The sequence below is a fragment of the Penicillium solitum genome (genome assembly GCF_028829755.1).
Source record: "Penicillium solitum strain IBT 25940 chromosome Unknown utg000008l_segment0_segment0, whole genome shotgun sequence".
Taxonomy (NCBI): Eukaryota; Fungi; Ascomycota; class Eurotiomycetes; order Eurotiales; family Aspergillaceae; genus Penicillium; species Penicillium solitum.
In genome coordinates, this window is record NW_027072127.1 from 4,151,783 (window position 1) to 4,168,176 (window position 16,394).

At 47.5% G+C, this 16,394-nt stretch overlaps 6 protein-coding genes across 6 annotated transcripts; 4 read left to right on the plus strand and 2 right to left on the minus strand.

Annotated features, from left to right (window-relative positions):
* Positions 1-1,896: 1,896 nt before the first annotated feature.
* On the plus strand, positions 1,897-3,694 carry N7455_010865 (MFS transporter; the record flags this gene model as incomplete). Its single annotated transcript, XM_040953087.2, has 4 exons — positions 1,897-2,332; positions 2,389-2,992; positions 3,047-3,378; positions 3,438-3,694. 4 exons carry the CDS (start codon positions 1,897-1,899, stop codon positions 3,692-3,694), a joined length of 1,629 nt encoding a protein of 542 aa, XP_040816435.2.
* A 623-nt stretch (positions 3,695-4,317) lies between these two features.
* Positions 4,318-5,988, plus strand: N7455_010866 (tyrosine--tRNA ligase TYS1; the record flags this gene model as incomplete). Its single annotated transcript, XM_040953140.2, has 9 exons — positions 4,318-4,350; positions 4,400-4,492; positions 4,564-4,680; positions 4,748-4,989; positions 5,049-5,137; positions 5,195-5,235; positions 5,290-5,359; positions 5,423-5,655; positions 5,716-5,988. The coding sequence occupies 9 exons, from the start codon at positions 4,318-4,320 to the stop codon at positions 5,986-5,988; spliced, it is 1,191 nt and encodes a 396-aa protein (XP_040816539.2).
* A 344-nt stretch (positions 5,989-6,332) lies between these two features.
* On the minus strand, positions 6,333-9,031 carry N7455_010867 (uncharacterized protein; the record flags this gene model as incomplete). The annotated part of the gene is made up of 2 exons (XM_040952940.2): positions 6,333-8,891; positions 8,954-9,031. 2 exons carry the CDS (start codon positions 9,029-9,031, stop codon positions 6,333-6,335), a joined length of 2,637 nt encoding a protein of 878 aa, XP_040816473.2.
* A 205-nt stretch (positions 9,032-9,236) lies between these two features.
* N7455_010868 (glycosyltransferase family 15 protein) lies at positions 9,237-10,609 on the plus strand (the record flags this gene model as incomplete). The annotated part of the gene is made up of 4 exons (XM_040953020.2): positions 9,237-9,378; positions 9,456-9,719; positions 9,775-10,393; positions 10,453-10,609. 4 exons carry the CDS (start codon positions 9,237-9,239, stop codon positions 10,607-10,609), a joined length of 1,182 nt encoding a protein of 393 aa, XP_040816579.1.
* A 777-nt stretch (positions 10,610-11,386) lies between these two features.
* N7455_010869 (cytochrome c oxidase subunit VI) lies at positions 11,387-12,378 on the minus strand (the record flags this gene model as incomplete). Its single annotated transcript, XM_040953066.2, has 4 exons — positions 11,387-11,505; positions 11,585-11,702; positions 11,839-11,884; positions 12,032-12,378. 4 exons carry the CDS (start codon positions 12,376-12,378, stop codon positions 11,387-11,389), a joined length of 630 nt encoding a protein of 209 aa, XP_040816407.2.
* Positions 12,379-13,817: 1,439 nt separating this feature from the next.
* N7455_010870 (elongation of very long chain fatty acids protein) lies at positions 13,818-14,948 on the plus strand (the record flags this gene model as incomplete). The annotated part of the gene is made up of 3 exons (XM_040953028.2): positions 13,818-14,228; positions 14,288-14,570; positions 14,626-14,948. 3 exons carry the CDS (start codon positions 13,818-13,820, stop codon positions 14,946-14,948), a joined length of 1,017 nt encoding a protein of 338 aa, XP_040816495.1.
* Positions 14,949-16,394: the final 1,446 nt, after the last annotated feature.

The window sequence follows — 16,394 nt, forward strand, 5'->3', positions numbered from 1 at the left end:
GTGCAATGCTTAAGACGTGAAGATACCCAAGAGTCCTGCAATCTGAGCACCAGTAGTTCAAGGCCACTTCAATGGAAGCAACTCGGTTTTCTTTATAAGCCGCCTACAGCTATAGCAGTTACAATGCGCAAACGTCGGTCGCTGGGCTCCTCAATTATGAAATGGCCGAGAAGCTGAATCTCCCAGTCATCTCCCGTAATATCAAAGTTCCTTACAGTCAATAGGGGTGTCAACGGACAAGAATCTTAGAGACATATTTGTTCACAAAGTTTCAAGTCATGAGCTAACTAGACAGTGGCAAAGCTTTCGGGTTCCAAGTGTGAAAGGGCTTACACTAAATAGTAGAATGGTATCTAGCATGTGTAATTCAGACGGGTACTTCGCACTAGCCGAAGTCCAAATTACACGAGATTGCAAAGAACCGAACGCTCATTTTATTATGGGGATAGGGGTAAGATTTACCTCAAGGGGTATGGGGTATTCCCCAATCAATAATAATTGAACATTCTACGGAGTAAACAAACCCGAATGCGCATGTTTCCACTAATTCTGGGGCAAGGGGCATAGAATTTGAACGTTTGTATCTTTGATATGGACAACACCTACAAAAGATACCTAACCTCATAGATGCATCAGACGTGACCCACAACCTATATGAAGTGCTACTGGTGGGCTTTTCAGTCCAGGTCTGATACAAGATTCTAGAACAATATGCAAAAAATATGTCGTGGCGAATCGAAATCCGCCTTGTCTGAGGTTTAGTTCCTAATAAGGAAATCCCATTTTTAATTTCCGGATTTGGTATTATGCTCCGATCTATACAAGGTCGAGCGGAAAATAATCTTATTGACCAACTGTGGCCCAGGGACTGTGTCGCCGAGATAGACTTTTATGTTATGGATATCCACGTGACACTGTAATATCCTCTGGACTGAGCTAATCAAGACAAGTTTAATGGTGTTTCTGAGGTGGTCTCTTCGCCAGCAGATACAACTATTGGATACACGTTTTTGATATCTTTTAGTTGGTTTGTTTGATCTAACGTGCAATATCGACATATAAGACAATTTTCATCTCGTAATTTTACCTCTATAAATTCGGCTTCTATTCCTATCTCCTTGATTGAGCTTGACGACATGTGGTAGTCACAGCCAAATCCACTTTTGCGTGATGCCAAGCTGGAACTCGGGAAAGGTACACTTGAACAAGCTAGGAAGTGTACAAAAGAAAATTCTCAGACTAAAACGCACTCGGATATTCCTGCTCGCTCGTTAACAACAAACACATGACGCGTTCTTGATCGGCACATAATCTAGCGCTTTCTCTAGTGAGACAGTACTATGTACTCTCCTTACTCGAAGGAAAGACCAGCGCTGGAGAGTCCACTAATCAACGTCTCAACAAGTAGAGCTACAATCTGGTTTACGTCTAGAGCGTGGATAATGAGAGCTTTGCATTGCTAATTGAAAAATACAAGTGCTTTCTCGACGAAAGTGAGGCATCAGGAATCAAGCGATAATGTCAAGAAAGCCAAGAAAGTCAAGGCGTCATCGTAGCATATTACCTAATAGGGCTAGCGCCGCTATTCCATATAAGGTAACCCATCTGGGTGCGGGTCGATATCAAAGGTTCCGCTTGTAGCAAGAATGTATGAGCATCTTCATCCATGGACAGTTCTTATTGCTTTTGCATTTTTTTGTTTGCCCCACTCGTCAAAAGTTTGGCGCAGAATTTTATTAGAGATGGCATATAAAAGAATGCCACCCCAGGGGGTCCAAAAGAATCTATATTGTATCATCACACGTTGCCACCACTACAACACCTTGCACTTATACCTTCGACACTTCATACTGTTGTCTGGGTACAGCCCCTATAACCAGTCTGATATCTTTCAACATGGAGACCCCTCGGTCAGATCAGACCCACACCAATGGAACTAGCACGACAGCCTCCATCGAGTCTAACAACTATGAACAACCCAATGATTACCTCGACCTACCAGTCCGCGAAGTCACCGATAATGCCGATTTACGCGAATACACCACCGAGACGAGGACCGGTGAAATCATCAAGCCGGTCAAGTCCAATGCTACTGGCAAAATCGAAGATTGGAAGATGGTAACCTTCACCATCAATGATCCCGAGAACCCTAAGAACTGGTCGAAAGCCTACAAGTGGTACTGTACCATGGTGGTTGCCTTCACCTGTTTTGTCGTCGCCTTTTGCAGTAGTGTCATTACAGCCGACGTTGAGGGACCCATCGAGGAATTCGGTATCGGTCGTGAAGTTAGCTTGCTTGTTATCACGGTTTTCGTTATTGGATTCGGTCTTGGTAAGTAACTTACAGATGCGATGTGATGTGATTTTATAGTTCTAACCTTATTTTAGGACCCATGCTATTTGCTCCACTCTCAGAGATATTCGGACGTCGGCCTGTCTACGCCTCGACCCTTGCAATCGCTGTTATTTTCGTCATTCCATGTGCCGTTTCTAAGAACATTGGAACTCTCATTGCCTGCCGTCTGATCGATGGAATCGCTTTCAGTGCTCCCATGACACTAGTTGGTGGTACTCTGGCTGATCTGTGGAAGAACGAGGAGCGTGGTGTTCCGATGGCAGCATTCAGCGCTGCTCCCTTCATTGGTCCGGCCATTGGTCCACTTGTTGGTGGCTTCCTGGCTGACAATTGTGGTTGGCGCTGGCTTTACTGGATCCAGCTTATTTTGTCCTTTGTCGCCTGGGTCATGATCACTTTCACTGTCCCTGAGACATTTGCACCAATTTTGCTGAAGAAGCGAGCCCAGAAACTTCGCAAGGCTGAGAACGACCCCAAGTATACCACCGAAACCGAGCTCGATCCTCGCCCCATGGGTGAGAAGCTGCGCATCTTCCTTTTCCGCCCTTTCCAGCTTCTGTTCCTCGAGCCTATTGTCTTGTTCATTTCTCTCTACATGTCGGTCATTTATGGCTTGCTTTACATGTTTTTCGTTGCGTAAGTCATCAACTTCTTCTATCGACAAAGACTAGAGACTAACTATGCTTCTAGCTACCCAATTGTTTACCAGGGTGGCAAAGGATGGAGCGCATCTAATACCGGTCTCATGTTTATCCCTCTGGCTATCGGTGTGGTCTTTAGCGCAGCCCTTGCTCCTTTGGTAAACAAGCACTATCTTAAGGTCTCCGCAGCATACGGTGGCAAGCCTCCAGCCGAAAAGCGTCTGATTCCCATGATGTGGGCTTGCTGGTGCGTCCCTGCTGGTCTTTTCGTCTTCGCCTGGACCTCCTACCCCGACCTTCACTGGATGGGACCGGCGATGGGAGGCTTCATTCTTGGAATCGGTATTATCCTGCTCTACAACTCTGCCAACAACTACCTTGGTATGTATCAACCCAATGAAACCATTTTTAATATGCGTCGTTGCTAACTATCTCTCTAGTTGATACCTACCAGCATCAAGCAGCATCTGCTCTCGCAGCCAAGACCTTCATCCGTTCTATCTGGGGTGCCTGCACTGTCTTGTTCACAGAGCAAATGTACGAGCGTCTGGGCGACCAGTGGGCCAGTTCGCTTCTTGCATTCATTGGCTTGGGTTGCTGCGCCATCCCCTATGTGTTCTACTTCAAGGGAGAGTCCATTCGTCGTTTCTCGAAATTCGCCTTCCACGACGATGAGGAGAAAGCCATCAAGGCTTAAAATTGTTGCGAACTTGATTTCGGGGAAGTTTTAAAAGGAGGAGGTAATTTTTTTCATTTCTTTCAGCTTGTGCAACATTGTGGAAATGGTTTGCTGGTATGACTGATGTGGAAAAGAACTTGGATGACATTGGCACGGCGTCTTTTGATATCCATTGCATATATAATCGATCAAACTTTTAATATATATTGATATTTTTTAATACAAAATTTGTTTAACGCACATCAGATCGTGAGCACATGTACTTCTATGAACCGATTGCAATCGGGTTGATATTTTAGAAACAAGGTATGAGCAGGTTGGTAGTGGAAAGTAGGAATGATATCTTGACTTCATATAGATAGCATAACAGATAACGGTAGACTTAGCTGATATTGTACATATTATCTATACTTAAAGAATCGTGAAAACGGAAACATTCCGAGTTCAAGGAGTATCGGAAGGAATGGAGATTAGCGGAGATAGCCCTGGAGGGCGGGGAGGCGCTGAGTCACCCATCCCACCTTTCCATGGTTTGATTTTCGCCGAGATCTCTTCCTTTGGACAACTCTTGTCTTCTCCAATTCGCTCTCTCTATTGCGTTCTTTATTTTCTTCTTTTAAATCCCTGCTTTTCAGCCCACCATGGATTCCGCGACGCAAGCAAGATTCGATCTCGTGAGACCCCACGCAAACCGGCCTTCAAACAAACACTCATTTCTTGCAGATCAATTCGAACCTCGCCGAATTCCTCAACCCTGAGATCATCCAGGATATATTGAAGAGTGGACGCAACCCCAAGGTGTACTGGGGCACGGCAGTTCGTACTATGCGCCTATAAAAGCAGAACGCTTGTCGCGACAACCTGCTAACACATCCCCTCTTTTCTAGACAACCGGTCGCCCTCACATTGGCTACTTCGTGCCAGCCCTGAAGATTGCGCAGTTGCTACTCGCAGGCTGTGATGTCACAATTCTGCTTGCGGATGTCCACGCGTTCCTCGATAATGTAAGCGCATGCATTTTGGAGAGACTCGTTCAGATCCCGATCTAACCAACCCTTTCGAGATAAATAGTTGAAGGCGCCACTCGAGCTAGTGGAGCAACGTTCGATTTACTACCGAAACATTATTACCGCTATCCTTCAGGCCGTCGGGGTTCCTACTGAAAAGCTCGAATTTGTTCTTGGTAGTTCTTACCAGAAGAGTTCTGAGTATGTGCTTGATGTGTACAAATTGTCTTCTTTGATCTCTGAAGGTCAAGCCAAGAAGGCGGGCAGTGAGATTGTCAAGCAGACTGGCAATGCTCCGTTGAGTGGGTATGTATAACTCTCGGCCTATATGGATCGCGTAATATACTAACCATTCACTACACCAGGCTGCTGTACCCTGTTCTCCAGGTTCTCGATGAGCAACATTTGAACTGTGATGCTCAGCTCGGAGGCATCGATCAACGGAAGTTGTTCAGTGAGTCACGATACAAAATTCCCAAACCACAGGCCACAAACTAACACACAAACCCAGCCGCGGCGACGGAGTGGCTCCCCAAACTTGGATACCGTGTTGTAAGTGTTCATCCTACGTTGTTGATTATCAGAGGCTTACCTATCTATGTCTAGCGCGCCCACCTTCTAAATCCTATGATGGCCTCATTATCCTCCGGCAAAATGAGCTCCAGTGATAGCCCAGGTATGTCCTTTCCCTTTTATCGATTATCGATATAGAAGTCACAATATGCTAAACCCCGACTAGATAGTAAAATCGACCTTCTCGACCCTGCCGAGAGCATCGCAAAGAAAATCCGAAAGGCAGAGTGCTTCCCTAAGATCGTCGAAGACAACGGCGTGATTTCATTGGTTGAGCACATTCTATTTCCCGCAGCTGTCCTTAAGGGCCACGGAGAATTCCGCGTCGAGCGTAAGGACGCCGAGCCTCTGGTGTTCACCGATATTAAGCAACTACAGGATGCTTACAAGGCTGATATTGTATGTCTACCTATTTTCTCATCCCCAAAGGCTTGTATCATTTACTAACGAACATTATAGTTGACACCACAGCTGCTTAAGCCTGCTGTCTCGGCCGGCATGGTCGCCCTTATGGCCCCTATCCACGCAGCCTACACGGCCTCGGCTGAATGGCAGGAGGTTACATTGAAGGCTTACCCGCCTCCGGTTGTGCAGAAGAAGGTAAAGAAGGTCAAGGATCGCGGCTCTCGCTTCCCGGGCGCCAAGCAAGAAGAGGCCAAGCAAGAAGAGGCCAAGCAAGTAGAGGCCGCGCAGCCTTCGGAGCAAGAGGCCGCTCAACCTTCAGAGAAATAGATGGTTTCTGCAAAAGAATAGAGCGCACATCAGACATCTAAGACTGACTACTATACGCGTACTTGGCAATACATCGTTATTCCCTTTTATCCGGGCTCTAAGGCTCCAATTTGACAGGGTTGGTGATCGCTTCGTGGACATCCATGGAATTGTACGTCCCCGGACCAAAAAGGATTGGTCGGCTGTTTTGAGTTTCCGAATCGGATAGAAGACACCTTTGAGACAGAAGTTCATGTATGTAGTCAAAAGGAAAAGCCATTATTTCATCTTTCAATGCCTAGTGTCAAATTTTAAGCTATGTAACGCCAACTCCCGCTAGAACCAAAACAGGGGTATTTGTATTATCAATGCCTACGCCAATTCCGCCTCCATTCGAGCCTGTCGGCAAGAATATCCCAACTGTGAAGACCATCTGCACGGGCTAGACTTTTTAAGCCATCCGTTACAAAGGCGGTTAGATGGTTGAAGTTGTTGTTGACTGTTTTCATCTGCTGGCTGTATGTCGATTCACGAAATGAGACTGTGAGTGTGTGTTCGTGGTTCATGTGATCGTAGTCCTCGTCATCATTATCATCATCGGAGTCGAACTCATCTCCAGAGTCTCTCTTTTTGCGCGGTTTCTTCACATTCTCCAGATGTTGTTGGTCGTCGTCGCCGAGCAAGTGCGCGGCTTGTAGATCTGCGAAATGAACACACAGATCCAGGAAATTGATGGTTGCGTCATGGATATGTGATAAATCTTTAGAGAGGAGGCACTGGGCTTCCAAAGAAGACATGTAGGACTGGTGGGCGGCTATCATGGCATCGACATCTTGTGCGCCAGATAAGTCTTTGTGTAGAGATTGGGTTGCGGTGGATATTACGAGATAGGTCAGATGGCCGTAGATGAAATCGAGAACCCAGAGCATGTTATGGTGTAGAGCGCGCACCAATGTGTCATTGTCGCCAGGTGTGGTGACGCGGGCGTCGCGAATACGCTGTTTCACAATGGCGTACTTAGCGCGTCTGATTTGCATCAGGAAGGTTGAGATCCGTTGGTAACTGTGGATTGCGTCCTCGGTGATTATGTTCGCAATAGGCCACGGGAGGCCATAATCAATTGAGATTGCTTCCAGAATCCCCACAGTTCGATGATTATTTTCAGAACCCCGCGATAGTGGAGTACTAGTTGGCCGCACAAGGAGTCTTGATGTGTCAATGACAGATACTGAACTGAAAGCCGTCCTTGATATCTCAGTGAGCAGGAACCTGTCATCCCAGGAACGACCCCGATCGATCAGCTCAAAGATTTTGGCGTCAATAATGCTGATGGCGCTCATGTCTTTAGCGAGGTAGACATGCTGAAGAGCATCAAGGGAGGTCCATAATCCGCATTGTTGGTCGAGTTCGGTTCGTAATAGGCTAGCACTGAGTGAATGATCCACATCCACGAGCTTTTCGAAAGCGGACTCTACTAATGCGGGGAAAGGAAGTAATAGTGAAGAATCCTGGGAATAGAGGTCTTCGAATCTCATGGTCTCAATATCTGGTGGCGCATTCAGATAACGTAGGAATACCATGCTCTTCCCCGCCGTAAAGACTTTCTGGACACCAGCTTCGAGGAACCGAGGGATCCTCTGCTGCCTGTAGCCCGTATCAAGCACAAACCAGTCATGCCAAAGAGTTCGAAGATCCCCATTCTCATTCTCACGATTGGATCGCACGAAGAAAGTACTGTCCGAAGCATCAACCTGACCTTTTTCCATCCAGAGTCGGATTGAGCTTGAATATGTTTTGAAACACATAAAAAATAGCTCTGCCAGGCGTTGAGATGTACTTTCGTCGCCAAGGGCTTCCAACATGCATATTAGATCGTATAACGAATCAAGGCAGCACATTGGTTGATCAGTCGAGTTTTTGTCTAGCTTGGTGATCATTTCTGCAAGCAATGCTAGCTCGTGAGAGTGTTGACGAACATCAACAAGAAGCTGGATGAGACTGACAGTTGACCCGGCGGAAAGGTATTTGCACTGAACTTGAGATAAGAGTCTGTTAAATTCAAGAAGACGCTCTTCTAAGCTGCGGCAAAATGTTTGCATGTACGGAATGATTTGTGGGAGCTTGGTGAAATCTCGTACATCGTTGAGTTTGGCGCCTATCTCGCTAAAACACTGCAAAAGCGATGACAGGGCTTCGCTGGATGAATGTGCGAGTGTGTATCTTCGATCCACTCCAAAATCATCGTCCAAACGTACATAAATAGACGTCGGAAGGCCCTGGAGCATAAAGATAGTCTCTCTGGCAAGTTGAGATTCTGTGATAAGTCGGGTGGCTGCTTCTCCTTGGGGCAGCGAAGGGTAATTTTCCGCTCTCCAAAATTGAGCCTTTTCTAGAGAAGCAACAAAATCCCCATCCTCTGTTGGAACAAAAACGTCATCTGGTATCGTGTAGCCTTCGTCCACCGTTGTGGCGGATTGAGGCCTATGCTTTGGAAGAGATACATCACTGGCAACGGATGAAAAGTCGTCATCTGATGAGTCGCCAGCAAAATCTACCTGTTCCCAAATTTCTTCATCACTAAACGCGGTACCTTCTGCATTAAGGTCTGACCAAGAAAGAGTCTCTTTTGCTTCTGGTGCCTTGGCCCCTTCCTCCGGACGTTTGACCGCAGACAGAAGAGCGGGGCGATCTGAGAGCTGCAGGAAGAGACTCAGGATCTCCGGGAGCCAGGAGTGCCGATTGCTCTCCAGCTCCGCAAGGCGGCTGTGAAGGGCTTCGGCAAGTTCATCTCTATTCAAGATTTGAAACTTTTCCTGTAGTCCCTCGAGTTGCTTGGTGACCGCAAATTGGTCGGTGCGAGTATGAGATCCAGTTCGGAGACCCCCTTGTACACGACGCTTCAGACTCTGAGCGTGCGCAGACCCCTACATATATATTAGTACGCCATAAGTGATGATATGAGAATAATGGAAATTCGATATAATACCTTGTGGCTCGGCGGTATCTTAGCGACGGAAGTGATCAAGGCATCGATAAGCGTACTTAAATCAGCAGCGAGAGCCATTTTCAGACATAGGCTCGAATCTAGAAACAATGATAAATCACATCGAGATGTCTCTAGGCGTCATAAACCGGAGAAGCATAAAGTGAAGAGAGACCCGGATGTTTTGCTTGGGTGGCGCTAGTCCCGATAAGGTAAGATGGCCACTCTTATTACGCGCGCCTCTCTCCCTCCGAGCATCTCCCCCCTTTAAGCAAATACCACCATCATGGCTATCGCACGACCGATTCGCATGCTGGGTGCAGCATGTATCCTTCTTTGTCTATTTCTTGTCTTCCAATTACACCAGAGCTCCTCTGAGGAAGGGTCTAAGTTGGCTCATGGCATGAAAAAGGATCCTCTTGTAGATCGTGCGTGACCCCAGTTTCTTGCCACACCTCCTATTACAACCACCGCACTCTAAATATCATACTAACGAGTCGCATAGCTACCGGAGAACCTGCAGGAAACTTATGGCGAGCCGACGAACACGACTACTCCCCCGATAGCGAACAATCCGCCCGCACCAATGCTGCGCTCATTACCCTCGTCCGCAATGAGGAACTGGGCCAGCTGCTCTCGACAATGACTGATCTGGAGCGAACATGGAACAGCAAATTTAACTATCCCTATATCTTCTTCAACGATGTGCCCTTCACCGAGGAATTCAAGCAGAAGACTCAGGCAATGACCAAGGCCAAGTGCCAATACGGTACGCATTCCAGCGCAGTTAGAACAAGAGGAACCATACCTAACTTTACATGCAGAACTTGTGCCCAAGGAACACTGGGACGTCCCAGACTGGATCAATATGCCACTCTTCTATGAGTCAGCAAAGGTGTTGGAGGAACAAGACATCCAGTACAGCTCCAAGATCTCTTACCACCAGATGTGTCGCTGGAACAGCGGCATGTTCTACAAGCACCCTGCCCTAGCAGGCTACCGCTACTACTGGCGCATCGAGCCCAATGTCAAGTTCTTCTGCGACGTCGACTATGATGTGTTCCGATACATGGAGGACGGCAACAAGACCTACGGCTTCACCATCAATCTCTACGACGCACCACAGAGTATCCCGTCCCTTTGGCCCGAAACTCAGCGATTCCTCGCCGCCAACCCATCGTACCTCAGCGACAACAACATGTGGGAGTGGATTACGGATGACGTGGCTCGTCCCGAGCACACCAAGGGCGCCAATGGATACTCCACCTGCCACTTCTGGTCCAACTTCGAAATCGGCGATCTTGACTTCTTCCGCGGCGAAAAGTACGAAGCGTACTTCCAGCACCTGGATCGCGCCGGTGGATTCTTCTACGAACGCTGGGGTGATGCTCCTGTTCACTCTCTCGGAATTGGTCTTTTCGCCGATGCCGCCAACGTCCACTGGTAAGTCACATTCTCTTTTTCTCATTTAAGAACCCCCCACTCACACGTATCTACGCTAGGTTCCGCGATATCGGGTACAACCACATCCCGTATCTCAACTGCCCCAATTCTCCCAAATGCTCTGGCTGCAAGGCTGGCCAGTTCTTCCAAGGCGCAGACTTCCTTTCCAAGGAGGATTGCCGACCTACTTACTTCAAGTATGTTGGAACGCACTAATTATCATGATCTCCCGTTTGATCTGTTCTCTCGTCTCTTGTCATTCTGGAGAGTGCCTCACGACTCGATTCCTTGCATCACTTTGCATACCCCTATGACTATATTACTGAATATCAGTGGCTTGGTACCCGGCGTTTAAGCGGACACATACCTGTGTGTATTGATGATTTTGTGTTCCCTCTTCTTTTTCCTCTCTGTTTTTGGTTTATTCCTTGTCACAAAAATACGTTTTGGCCATACTGCTGTCTCCTAGAGAGCTACGGGGGCCTTGTACTTATATGGATTGCGCGTGGTCATTGTTGGAGGCCCTGTTTGTTTAGGTCTGGTGCCTCTTGGGCTGCTTGTCGCAGTTATCATTTTGTGTGATATATCCGCTACTTAGGAACAAAAACCGAGATTCAGACCAGTCTGGCCATTTTTACCATTTTGAAGCAATATCCTCCGTAAAGATAAAAGTGTAGGAAAGTTGATAATTAAGGAATGAGGATTGAGGATCGAGGACAGGACTGACTTGAGCGGTTGATAATACAACAATGCAGGATGACTGAACAAGATGGAATCAAGATAGATTAAGCACCAACCAAGTAAGGCACAGAAGACCTTTTTCCAGACAACAGCAGCACTAACAACACAAGAGGTCTCTAAAGTATGTATACAGTTTTCTCTTCTACCTGACCTAATCCTCAGCCAGTCAAACAGTGCTGGATAAACAACGTGCGAGGGGGTACTGTTTGTTTAAGAGAAAATTGACGTAAAAGTGGAATTGATGATGGGAATTTACGCCTCCTGGGGGTAGAGCTCCTCCCGGAGAGCGACGCCCAGCTCGACGCGCAGACCCTCGAGGGACTCGAGATATTGCTTGTACTGGTCGGGGTTCTCGACCTTGGCCTTGACACCTGATGACGAAATGACGTTAGCTTGGGTTCAATGACGAACGCTACTAGTGCTCCAAGATAGGATGTTGTGGAAGCGTACCCTCGAAGACGCGAACAGCGGTAGGGAAGTCGTTAACACGGCGGGCGGCCTTGAGGGCGGCAGTGAGGACCTCGACGGAGGGAACGAGATCGTAAGCGAAGCAGTTGTTCAGGTTGCGCTGTTTGCGAAGACATGCATTAGTCAATTGTCGAATTGGTGCGGATATAGGAGCCGCATGTTGATTGACGGGTGTGGCTGATGCCATGTATCGCATGGCGATCAATATGCCTCGGGTGAAGTCGAGATAGTCATACCTGGAGCTCGAAAACGTCCTGCACACCATCGAATTCCTTCTCGAATCTGCCATTGGGATACACGGTCAGCATGAGACGTCCCTATCATGTCCAGACGATTGCCGATGTTGGTTCCGGGAAGCGCCTAACACGAAGATGCAGGGCGCTTCTGTCCGACTCCTCCGACCTCAATGGCTTGCGATTGGGGGCGTACCTGGCAGAGAACTCTTCGTATGTCTCATCCTCGTGGCCGGAACGGAGCATAGAGGTGGTACCGAAGTTGTGGGCGCGGGCGGCGGCCAGAGTCACCGGGGACTGCATCCGGGACCGGGTCAATTGGGGAGCTCTAAAGAAGCCGGTAGGGCGAACGGCGCGGGTCGCCACACGGAAGATGGATAGGGACGACATTTTCAGAAGGTGACCACGGTGGACCGGACAAGGACAATGGTGAGGGGAGAAGTGTGGATGGGGACGGGAAGGGGAGGTGTGAAGTGCCTCTAGGATTTTGCGGGTGGTGTGGTGTTGACGCCTGAGGCAGCTACACGGGTGCTGAGTCATCATCCGATTGGCCCCGTTCCAAGTTGTCTTGATCTCAAATGATGGTCGTTGATTGGCTGAATGGCTGTCACTTTCTAGATGCGTGTCATTGGCCGAGTCTTAAGGTCATGACAGTCAAGTTTTATTATATGGCATAGCTATCATGGATTTATATTTATATGTATGTCATATATGATAAGCTTAGACATTGAAGAAGACTGTGGCGTTGAAACATGGAAGATCAACTTTTACGGCAATTGGATGTTTCAAGTATATATTTTTGACCCAACTGTTGCGCGAAGAACCCGACTCAAAAGATTATTAGAGTAATGAATGCTAGTTTTAAGATTATCTATTGTAAATCTTTCCATACACCCTTTTAGGTGTATAAGAACCAGAGAATTCGACTAGATACATGAGTGTTGGCTTTCGAGCTTATACCTCGGTTGAGAACAAGAATTGAGGTTATTATATAGTAGGCAACATCCCAATATTAGCATCTTTCTAACTTTGAATCAGATAAATCTATGGATATACTGCCCTTTTTACCCGAACAGAGAATTGACAAGAGACGAAATAAAGTTTATATTGATCTATGTACATGTCTTATTCTCCAGCCATGCCCGTTATGTCCTATACTGCGGAGATTGACGCAAGCTGGCATAAACCACCTTTATAATCCTGCTAAGGCTACTGCCAATGGCAAGTTTTAACGGCATTCAGTTGCGATTCAATAGTAGGAAATGCCTGAACTTTCAATGCAACCCTTCGGATACGGATCTAGTTAAGGCGGAGACTGGAATCCACCTAATGCCTTAACCATCAAGGGCAAAAGATGGTCGAAGATATGTACTCCGTACTCCGTACCTACATAGTTGTTGATTTGGATAACGCCTCGGTAATTTTGTGTATAACTTGCCAGGGTATTTCTTTGTAATGGATAATGCGCTATTGGCATTTAAGTAGACTAGCATGTGATAGTTTCACACCGAGGACCACATTGCATTCAGCAACACAGTGCACTACATAATTTTATAATCTGGGGTTTATTATTTAGGAGAATATGATCTACTCCGTAGGTAGTAATATAGTAATATATAGATTGAATCTATTAATGGTTTCACATGTTCGGACAATATACTCCAGTCGATGCGATCGGAACCTGATCTTCCCCTTTTTTATGACACGCTAAACCCTTTTGGGTCCTCAACGGACGCGCCGGACGCAAAAAGTAATTGTTCTCTTATTTCTCCAGCTTTTCCCTCTCTTCTCTCCCCCCTTTCCCACTTTCATTTCTTTAGCTTTCCTTTCCTTTCATTCCTTTCCTTTCAGGCCTTTCTTGTTTTGCGGTTTATTGCAGTCCCATTACTGCGTCAAAGAAAAGAACAGGTTGCCTTTCAGGGCCATATCTATCTTCAATTTCACATCCATTTGGTTTGAGAGAACAACCCAATCCTGTCACAATGGCGTCCGAAATCCTTAAACATGTCTCGGTCCCGACTCTCGACCGTCCCTTTGGTGTGCACCTGTGGCCCCTCTTCGACCAGGCCTACGAGAAGGTCATGGGGTATCCCGCCAGCGAGTTCAACTTCACCGAGGGTGTGACCCCTCTGTCCACCTTGAAGGAGACTACAATGATGCTTATTACCTACTACATTATCATCTTCGGTGGCCGTGAGGTCATGAAGAAGTTGCCTGCGTTCAAGCTGAACACCTTGTTCATGATCCACAACCTCCTTTTGACCACCGTGAGCGGTATCCTGCTGGTCCTATTCATCGAGCAACTGCTCCCCACTCTCTGGAGACACGGAGTCTTCTACGCCATCTGTGATCAGCAGGGTGGTTGGACTCGCCCTTTGATCATTCTGTACTATGTAAGTTGCGAAGCGCTTGAACCATTGGAAGGAGAGAAACTCACACAAATCTCGATTAGCTCAACTACATCAACAAATACGTCGAGTTCATTGATACCATCTTCCTGGTCCTCAAGAAGAAGCCATTGACCTTCCTTCACACTTACCACCACGGTGCCACCGCCCTCCTTTGCTACACTCAGCTCATCGGTGTGACTGCCGTGCAGTGGGTGCCTATCACCATCAACCTGCTGGTCCACGTCGTGATGTACTGGTACTACTTCCAGAGCGCCCGCGGCGTTCGCATTTGGTGGAAGAAGTACATCACCATGCTGCAGATCCTCCAGTTCGTCATTGACGTCGGTAAGTCATTTCAGGCCCGGAAACCTGCAAAGAATGGAATACTGACAGTTTCAAGGCTTCATCTACTTCGCCTCGTACACCTACTTCACCTCCGCCTACTTCCCGTGGCTCCCTAACATGGGCAAGTGTGCCGGTGAGGAATTCGCTGCTATGGCCGGTATCGGCATCATCAGCTCCTACTTGGTCCTGTTCATCTCTTTCTACATTGCCACCTATAACAAGACCGCCAAGACTGGACGTCCCCGCCGCAACACTGGCCAAAAATCGTTGATCGACATGAAGAACTTCGAAATTCCTTCCCCGGCCAGTACCCAGAACGGCAGCGCCAAGTCCACTGGCCGCTCCAACGGCCCCGTGACACGCTCTCGCAAGGCCTAAATAATCCACCGAAGCACAATCGCGTCTGAATGTTTTCAGCGTGTGATTTGGAAGAATTATATTCCCCCACGAGTTTGATTGTGGAATCATCTTGGGATGAGCCATTGATTCATCCGATGCTTGTGGCCAAACAAAGCAGAAGGGCAGAGTGGCTGCTCTTGGGTGATGCGTCCCTATATTTGTTTAATGAATGACCACCTCATGATGCCCAGGTCCATTACCCGGGCATGGGGTATGTGCCTCGGAGTTGTCGGAATACATGCCCCGAAACTTTTGTCGAAAAAACTACCGGGGGAAATGCTGTTGGATCTCCCCGGCGGTCCCGTCATGGTTGTATTTTATAATGTTTTTCTTCTTCCTGTTCATGTTTGTCGTTATCACCCGTTTGGTGGCAGGCCATTGGATTGTACCATTCGCCCTTATTATTATTAAAGTATTCATTGATAGATGTTAGCTCATTATGTCAAGATAAATGTAATCATGTCCGTTCTTGAAACCATCGTGCAGATTGGGAAAGAGACCAGATCCCATATGGCTGGTTCGCATCTGATCAGTAAGGAATGTTTGCTTTCCACCTGGGCAGGGTTGATTGATTGCCCACGCTGTCAGCACCTTCCGCATAGCCGGGACTCAGGATGCATGGGCCCATGCAGAGACAGTCTGTATCTCAAGAGACAATTCAGCCAGACCGTCTCTCGAGGCTATCCATCAAGCCTATTGATTTCGCCTCCCAAATGGGAAGCCAAACAAATAACATGTTGATGTGGTAACATAAAGCTTATACACTGACCTCTGTAGCACAATGTGCCGTATCACACTGGAAACTGCACAGAACAAAGAGAAACGCAGGAACAGGAACAGGAACCGCCAGGTGGAGCTTCGATGCGCACATCATGGCCTGTGCGACGAGGCACAAATAACGCCACGAAAGTGATGTATCTCATATGCCCCGGATGTTGGCGCAGTGAGAAAGGCGATCATTGTCAAAGTGTCGACGAAACGGGCAGAGCTTCAGCCCCCCCGCACAGCCTTTGATTTGGAAGGCGAGGAGGAAGGCAGGTTATATCCAGCCTCCCAGGTCCCAGGTTGAAAAGAGCGGTGCAGCCATCCCATCTCCCAACACCAAGCCCAGCCATTGATATAATGGGGCTGGGCGCAATTCAATAAATCGGGACAAGAGATAAAATTCAAAGGCAGGAAAGAATATGAATTATTTGGTTCATTGCCCATTTTTGTCGAAAAGTTACAAGCGCCTTGCTTGGATGTCATGCGCGTGGGATATTCGGAGACTGGACGGACATGCAGGGCCGGGCTTTGCTGCCGGAGCATCGGCGCCAATTCGAAAAAAAAAGAACAGAAAAAAGAAAAAGAAAAAGGAGAGAGGCATGCAGTAGTGGCCGTGTTGACGTTTATAGTGAAGATCAGCAGATGAACGTATGATGTCCC